General features: G+C 41.0%; 1 protein-coding gene across 1 annotated transcript in view; it reads left to right on the forward strand.

Moving 5' to 3' along the window:
- LOC123246819 (aldehyde dehydrogenase, dimeric NADP-preferring-like) overlaps positions 1-6,896 on the forward strand; it is a 12,680-nt gene extending 5,784 nt beyond the window's left edge. The window contains exons 4-6 of the mRNA XM_044675608.1: positions 1,996-2,095; positions 4,571-4,701; positions 6,462-6,896. Of these exons, the coding sequence (XP_044531543.1) occupies positions 1,996-2,095; positions 4,571-4,701; positions 6,462-6,476 (246 nt within the window). The 3' untranslated portion in view covers positions 6,477-6,896. The remainder of the gene's footprint in view (positions 1-1,995; positions 2,096-4,570; positions 4,702-6,461) is intronic.
- Positions 6,897-8,842: the final 1,946 nt, after the last annotated feature.

Consider the following 8,842-nt stretch of genomic DNA (forward strand, 5'->3'; position numbering starts at 1 on the left):
CTCTGATACTTTACTGTCTGTGTGACCTTGGGCCAGTCACTTCCCTTCCTCATCTGTAAAGTGAGACTAATAATAAGCCCTATTTTGTGAGGAACCAGGTGGAACCAACCCTGATGTCAGGAAGACCCAAGTTCAGATCCAGTTTCATACATTTTACTAGTTCTGTGATCCTGGGCAAGTCACTTAACCCCGTTTGCCTCAGTTTCCTCACCTGTAAAGTATGCTGAAGAAGGAAATGGCAAACCACCCAATAAAATCCAAATGGGCTCATGAAGAATTAGACATGACCTAAATGAGTGCAGAAAAATGTGACAGCCAATATGAAAATGCTTAGAAAGTTTAAAGTAATTCATGAACATCATTCTTTTCAGGCTCCTGCCCATTCTTCTTTGGTCATGTCTATTCTTTCAGAATAATTGGAAGGTGGAGGTAGGGAAAAGGTTATGCAAGGTGTCCCAAAAGTCCATTAAAAAAACCCCAAATCCTTACTTTCTATCTTAGTAACAACTCTAAGACAGAAGAAGGGTGAGGGGCTAGGCAAATAGGGATAAGAGACTTGCCCAGGGTATTACAGCTAGAAAGTGTGTTAGGTCAGATTTGAACTCAGGTTCTCCTGATTCCAGTCCCTGGCACTCTATCCACTGAGTCACTTAATTGCCCCTGTTCCAAAAGTCTTTTTTTTTTTAAACTCTTAACTTTTGTCTTAGAATTGATACAGAGTATCAGTTTCAAGGCAGAAGAGTAGCAAAGGCTAGGTAATGGGGTTTAAGTGACTTGCCCAGGGTCACCCAGCTAGGAAGTGTCTGAGGTCAGATTCAAACCCAGGACCTCCCATCTCTAAGCCTGGATCTCTATCTACTGAGTCACATAGTTGTCCCCCAAAATGTCTAAATGCAACTTTTAGCTCTAACAGCACTAAGATATTTTTGATACTTCGCATTATTATCTGGGTTTAACCTCCTCCATCCTCTGGGATCCCCCCTTTCCTAAACCCACTTCTCCTAAGAAAAAAACAAAAACATCCTTGTATTTGCCTGAATTCTTTCCATGAAACAATAAAATCAAGACACAGTGGCTGGCGCAGGGGCAGGGAGTGTCACTTGGCCTGTCAATGGCATCTCCACCCACTGTTTTTCTCAGTGCCCAGCAGTGGGAGCCCTCTGCCCCCACCCCAAGCCTCTGGGTATGAGAGAAAAACCCCAAGCTTTTCCCAGGTGCCTTTTCAGATGTTCTGCAGAGTGGCCACACCCAAAGCCTGGGAGATGGGTCCCCATTCACCATCGAAGTGAATGCAAGGGAGGGGCCTTTCCTAAATACTGCCACAAAGGATGGAAGACCCAATCTTCCATTGTTCTCTATCTTCTCCCACATCTAGCCCCAAGCCCCACCCAAGCCCTAATCTTTGCCTCCAATGGCAATACCCATTTCTCAGATACTTCTTGGTGTTCAAAGAACTTCTCTTTGTCCCCACTCCAATGGTCTTGTCTGACTCTTTCTGACTCCATTTGGGGTTTTCTTGGCAAAGATACTTGAATGATTTGCCACTTCCTTCTCCAGCTCATTTTAAAGCGGGCAGACTCATTTAACTGAATTCAAATCCAGCCTAAGACATTTAGTAGCTCTGTGACCCTGGTGAAGTCATTTATCTTCTGTCTGCTTCCAACTGAAAAATGGGGATAATAGCAGCACCTACCTCACAGGGTCACTGTGAATATTAAATGAGATAGTATTTCTAAAGTGCTTAGCCCAGTACCTGGCACATAGTAGGTACTATGTAAATGTTTGTCCCCTTATGGAAACTAAGCAGGATTTAAATTCAGGTCCTCAGACTCCAAAATCTAGTGGTCTTCCCATTAGACCACACTGCCTCTCACTCTTCTAAGGCCACAGCTATGGCCCACTTCCTGATGATCTAAGGTCATTCATCTATAACTGGAGAGAACCATAGAGGCTATCTGGTCTATTTTATCAATGAATTTGACTGTTGTCTTCCAGGTCATTAAGAAGATTGTTGCAGAGACTTCCAGTGGAGGCTTTTGTGCCAATGATGTGATTGCCCATCTTGGTCTCCACTCTCTACCCTTTGGGGGTGTAGGTGAGTCCTGGTACTCTCTATCCCTTCCTCCTACCCCAGGGAATACAGCTCATCTAGCCTGACTGTGGTACCCCTGCCAAAGCTGGTCAAGAAGCCATATTCCCCTTGAGGGATGACACTCCAGTTTCTTCAGTTCCTTCCCTACTTGTGCTAGCTGACATTTCTATAGGGTCTTTTGCAAAGCCCTTGTCATATATTACTCCATTTTATACTTAGGGAAACTGATGCTCAAATAGGTTAAAAGGCTACCTGACCAAAGCCACACAATTGGTGAGTATTAGAGGTAGGAGGTGAACCATGGCTTTTCCTGCTTGCAAAGCTAGCACACTCTTCATTCTACCATATTGTCTTTTGTTACAGTTTAGAATAGAGGAGTCAATACAAGAAGAAAACTGGGATCATAGATTTAGAACTGGGAAGGATATTAGAGGCATTCAAATCCAACAACCTCCTTTAGAGATGAGGAAACTGAGGCATTCAGAGGTCCTCAAGTTGCACTGACTCCTGTCTAGTACTCTATCCACTGCACCACTTAGCTGTAATCCTTCAGTTCCTGGGTCATTCAGATTATTTTGTCCTGAATCCCTGGCCATACACACAGACTGGAATCCTGGGAGGTAAAGGGTTATATTAGTCCGTTTTTAAAAATTAATTAATTAATTAATTAATTAATTAATTAAGAAAAATTGTCCATGGTTACATGATTCATGTTCTTTCCTCCCCTCATCCTAACCCCCTCCCATAGCCAATGAGCAGTTCCACTGGGTTTTACATGTGTCATTGTTCAAGACCTATTTCCATATTATTAATATTTGCATTAGGGTGATCATTTAGAGTGTATATCCCGAATCATATCCCCATCAACCCATGTGATCAAGCAGTTGTTTTTCTTCTGTGTTTCTGCTCCCACAGTTCTTTCTCTGGATGTGGATAGTGTTCTTTCTCATAGAATTCTCTCCCTCAGAATTGTTCTGGATCATTGCATTGCTGCTACTAAAGAAGTCCATTACATTTGACTGTGCCACAGTGTATATCCATCTCTGTGTATAAGGTTCTCCTGGTTCTGCTCCTTTCACTCTGCATCAATTCCTGGAGGTCCTTCCAGTTCACATGGAATTCCTCCAGTTTTATTATTCCTTTGAGCACAATAGGATTCCATCACCAACAGATACTACAATTTGTTCAGCCATTCCCCAATCAAAGGGCATCCCTTCATTTTCCAATTTTTTGCCACCACAAAGAGCGCAGCTATAAATATTTTTGTACATCTTTTTCCTTGTTATCTCTTTGGGGTATAAACCTAGCAGTGCTATGGCTGGATCAAAAGACATTTTTCGATCCTTTGGGCATAATTCCAAATTGCCTTCCAGAATGGTTGAAATCAATTCCCAACTCCACCAGCAGGTTACATTAGTTCTGACAGTCTGAGAAGTCAACTATTCCTGGGAAGTGAAATAATGGGTAGAGTGTTGCACTTGGCATCAGGAAGACCTGAGTTTGAATCCTGCTCCAGACATGTACTTAGTTATATGATGCAAGACTTCTCTTTGGGCCTCAGATGAGGAAAATCTGTAAAATATGGATGATGGTCTTTTCCTCTCAGAGTTATAGTGAAAATCAAATCAGAATGACATCACATGTGTAAAAGCCACTACATATCTTAAACATAGAAATGTTTATTATTTTTTTCATTGTTATTATTATCATACACAGTAGGACCTCATTTTATGCGAACTCAGCACATGCAAACTTTGATATACGTGATTGGCAATAGAAAAAAATAGAAAAATATGCCAAATAAAATGTTTTAATTACATGCCAATTTACATTAGCACCATTTCTACATCATTTCCCAAGTGGCGTAAAGTCTTGCAGTGGTTCTCCCAATCACACTTATTCTCACTCTGAGAAGCATTAATATGAGTCTTTACATTATTTTGTGCCAAACCTTAGCCCCGTGCAGCAGTCTTTGTCTGGAGTTCTCACTTGGAACAAGTCCTGGTCCCAGTCTGAGCAGGGCTTTTCTTGATTTCATTAATGCTATTTAGGTTTAATAATGGCCCTAAAGCCCAAGAGGAATGATGTTGGTAGCTTCTGATAAACCTAAGAAAAGTCATAAAATGCTTCAGTATGTTTGTATAAGAAATACTGATTGAATGATGGAGTTTGCCATTATACATGATTTTCAACTCACGGGATGGGTCTTGGATATTGGTTGTGTAAAATGAGGTCCTACTGTGTTACCATAGTTTCACTGGGATGCTCCTCAATGGGGTGGACAATGAAAAGGAGAAGAGACTGGGATATAGGATAAAAAGGAAAAGAGATGGAAATAAAGACTGGGAGAAGAAATGAAAGAAGTGGTTGAGTGGAGATGGGAGCCAGAGGGAAGAGTCCCCGTGACCTGAGTTGCTCATCCTACTCCAAGGCTTCCCACTCTTACAAACTCAAATGGATTTTCTGGTTTCCTTGCAGGTGACAGTGGCATGGGCTCCTATCACGGCAAGGACAGTTTTAGGACCTGCTCTCACCGCCGATCCTGCTTGATCAGGCCTCTGAAGAAGGAGGAAAGTGACAAAATTCGATTCCCACCTTTCCCTGCTAAGGTGAGATAGATCCCTAGAAGGTCAAAGCTTGGAGGGATCTAATTATAGGACCAAAATTTTAGAGGTGGAAGGTTTCTTAGAGGCCATCTAGTCCAACCCTTTCATTTTCAGAGGACAAAACTGAGATCTATAGAAAATGAAGTGAAGTGTATGATGTGAAGTCACATGGTGAGTTAGTGTTGTAGTAGGATTAGAACTCAGGTTTTCTGACTTTATTCACCAAACAGGATAGGCAGGGAGTTTGGATGCCATCAAGAGGCTGAGTGGTAAACTCAAAAGGGGACATTTTTAAAAGTTGAAAAGAAAAAGACTAAGTAGGAAATAAAAAGTCTAAAGAATTACCAAGAAAATGAAACGCTATTAAAAATTTTTTAATCTTTATTTTATTCCAGTAAGAAATTTCCTCACAAGTTTTCCAAAGTTATATGATTCATGTTATCTCCCTCCTCTCTTTCCTCCCCACTCCCAGAGTTGACAAGCAATTCCACTGGGTTATACCTATATATCAGTTTTGTAGTAATCTTTTAAAACCAAAATCCCAAATCTTATACCCAAATAAACAAATGATAAATCATATGGTTTCATATGGAAATATTATTTTTTCAAAGGTTCTGGTTCTCTCTCTCAGGACCACATGTGCATGACTATGTACCGAGGCACTAAATATTTCTTTGACAGACCATAGTACAAAATACAGAGAATAAAAGCAAAAGACTTAGAATTGACATTCTCAATTATGTGTAGGTAAAGAATAAATCAGGGAAATAGTTAAAGAACAAGGTTTTAAAAATAGAATTGGGTATGGGGCTTTTCAATATATTGATTAGTTTTGCTGAACTTTTGGCTCTCTTTTTTATTATTCATTATAGGGGATGGTTCTGTGGGAGCCGGGAAGAAGAGATATTTGGGAAATGTAGGTGATATAGGTGATATAAAAACAAACTATGCAGCAGAAGCAGGAGAACATTATATACATAGTAACTACAATATTGCAGAACAATCAAATGTGATAAACTTTGCTACTAACAACAATACAATGATGACAAAGAATGCTATTCACCTCCAGAGAAAGAACTGTTAGAATAGGAATGCAGAAGAAAATATACCTTTAAGGAAAAATTCTCTTTCTAAAAAGTTACATAAACAAAATAAGCAAAGAGAGTATTAAGGAGCTGAATGTAGAATTTTTAAAATTAGATAAACAAATAAGCCCAAAGTAAAAGAGGAAATCTTAAAAATTAGAGGAGGAATGGATAAAACAGAAAATAAAAAACTATTTAAAAAATAAATGAGCTTAACAAAAATCACTAAACTTTGAGCTACAGTTAAGAAAAAAGATGAAAGAGAAAAGTCTGATCACCAAAGGTGAAGCTTCTCTTTGGTGGAAGCCTCAGAGAAGGATTGAAATCATAGAAGAGTTTGGAAGGGACCTTGAAAAGATTATTTAGTTTAATTCTTTCATTTTAAAGAGAATGAAACTGAAGCCTGAGGTGATTGAGACCTGAATGAGATTACACTGTGAGATCATGGAAGGGCTGCCTCTAACAGGAATAGTACCATAATGGAATCTGGGAGGCAAAGGAAGTCAGAAATTGGGATGGAGTTTGGAGAGGAGATAAGTTTAGATTGGATGACCTAAAAGGTCTCTTCCAGCTCTAATTTTATGAGCCTATGGCTTTCCCTGACAGAAATGGGGAGCTATGGAGGGACTCTTAATTCTTCTCTAATCTCTACTTTCACCTCTTCTCTCTTTTTCACAGGTCACACACAAATGAGATGATATAAGTCCTTTGCAATACTGGAACAAATTGCTGTCTGGAAGTCCACGGTTTTACTGAACCTCTGAAACTTCATCCCTGCTACTCCCAGCCTCTCCCCTATTTTCTACCTGCGTCTAGTAATTCTACCCCTTCCTCAATTAGCAGCTTGATGATCACCTCCTCGGAGAAGTTTTCCTAGACCTTAACCTACAGCTGGGACACCTTTTTCTCCTGGATGCCAGCAGCATTTACTGTCCCTATCTTGCCTTTGGCCTTATCATAAACTCCTTTGGGTTGTCAATTAGTTGTTCTGGGTTCCTACATCTTTATCTTTCCCTTTGGACTGGAAGCTCCTTGAGGGCAGGAATCAAGTCTTATGTTTCTTTTGTATCAATTACCCCACCTAGTATGGTGTTGAGCAAGAACATTTATTCAATAAAGACTTCCTGAATGAACAAATAAATGAATTTTCTCCTTTGTTAGTAAAATCATGAATTCCTCTTCTCCACCAGAACCTGAGACCTGCCCATCATCTTAGAATATAGAGACAATGGGAAGGCAGATGATATAGAGGAGAAAACATTGACTCTGGAGTCAGAGGACTTGGGTTCAAGTTTGGCTCTTACTATATTATATGACCTTGGATTAATCATTTAATCCCCACGAACCTCATGTGTAAAATGAAGAGCTTGAGTTAGGTGCCCTCTGAGGTCCCTTTTAGTTCTACGTCTATGATCCTAGGATGTCTTTGCCATTCATTTCCTTCTCCAGCTCAAATGACAGATGAAGAAACTGAGGCAAATAGACTTAAGTGACTTGCCCTGGTCACACAACTAGTAAGTGTTTAAAGCAAGATTTGAATTCAGATCCTCCTGACTTCAGCCTTGCTGAAGACTCTTTGGATGCCAAGGAAACCAGTGTCATTATGGGTAATAAGCCTCATTGTTGCCTGATGTCAAACATTTGCTGTTTGTCATTATCAGTATAAACTTTGGTTCTGAAGTGAGCCAAGTCCTAAGTCATCTAGTCATTTTCTACCTGAATAGAATCTGGGAGGAGATGGGAAGCTTGTAGTTCTGAGAATTATAGGAGGCAGAACCAAATTGGAAGCCTTTAATCTCTAATCAGATACTTCTGCCATACACTATATGGGGAAGCAGAGGGGGACAGTGGTCCCTGAAACGGTTGCCCTAACCCTATGTACAGCCTTTCTCATATCTGGTTCCAATAACCATTTGGGGATCTCAAGTTCTGAGTTTCCCTTGGTGTTTACTAGCTCACACTCACACATGCAGCCTCTGAAAGAACTCTGTCCTCTAAACATATTCCTTGCACATATATCTGCCACTCTGGCACACTTTTTTATTGTTGAGTGATTTTTCAGACTTATCCAACTCTTTGTGACCCCATTCAGGATTTCCTTGGCAGATACTGGAGTGGTTTCCTGTGTTCTTCTCCAGCTTGTTTGACAGATGAAGAAACTGAGGCAAATAGGGTTAAGTGGCTTGTCTAGGGATAACACGGCTAGGAAGTGTTTGAAGGGATTTGAACTTAGCTCTTCCTGACTTCAAGCCTGGAGCTCTATCACTGTGTTACCTAGCTGCCCCTAGACTTAGAGTTAGAAGGGTCCTTAGAGGTCTAACTCCCAAGTCAGCTAAGATCCAAACTGATGGAGAGACCTGGGACCAAAGCCCACCTCTCCCCAATCCCTGCCCCAGCTGGAATTCCAGAACAAAGCTAGTAGTTCTACTTCATAGGGCACTGTTACTCCCCAGGCTGTGACCTGACAAATCAACAAATCCATGATGGGTTGATGTTCTGGACTTATATTGTCTGTAATGGCTATATAAGCCTGGGAACCAAAAGTCCCCACCCCCAAAGCCAACCGCCCTAGGGATATCCAATCAACTGGACAAAAGTACCCCAACTTTGCCCAATAGAGACATCCCAGACCACCACCCTAGAAAAGATTGTCTCCTTCTCCACCCAGGTGGAGACCCTTAGCCATCTGTAGGTTTGGGGCTCCTTCCTTACTCTCCCTTCTTCCTCTGCCCCTCTCCACTGCCACTTCTACTGCCTTCAGTCTCCTTTCCCCCTCAACCCTTTCCCTTCCTCAAATAAAGCTTTGCTGTATTACTCAATCCCTCAGTCTCATTTGCCTCGGTTTGGACCCCTGTCTGCCAGGTATGACATTGATGAAGTGACTTTTCCATGTAACACAGCTACTAAGTGTCTGTGGTGAGATTCAAACCCAGATCTTTTGGATTCTGAGTCCAAAGCCCTAGGCATTATTCTACACAACCAAAACTGTCGCTGCCATTGCTACCTATGTGGTAGAGTGGAAAGAAGCTGACATTGGTGTCTGGGAACTTGAGTCGAAA

Source organism: Gracilinanus agilis, chromosome 4, assembly GCF_016433145.1.
Source record: "Gracilinanus agilis isolate LMUSP501 chromosome 4, AgileGrace, whole genome shotgun sequence".
NCBI lineage: Eukaryota > Metazoa > Chordata > Mammalia > Didelphimorphia > Didelphidae > Gracilinanus > Gracilinanus agilis.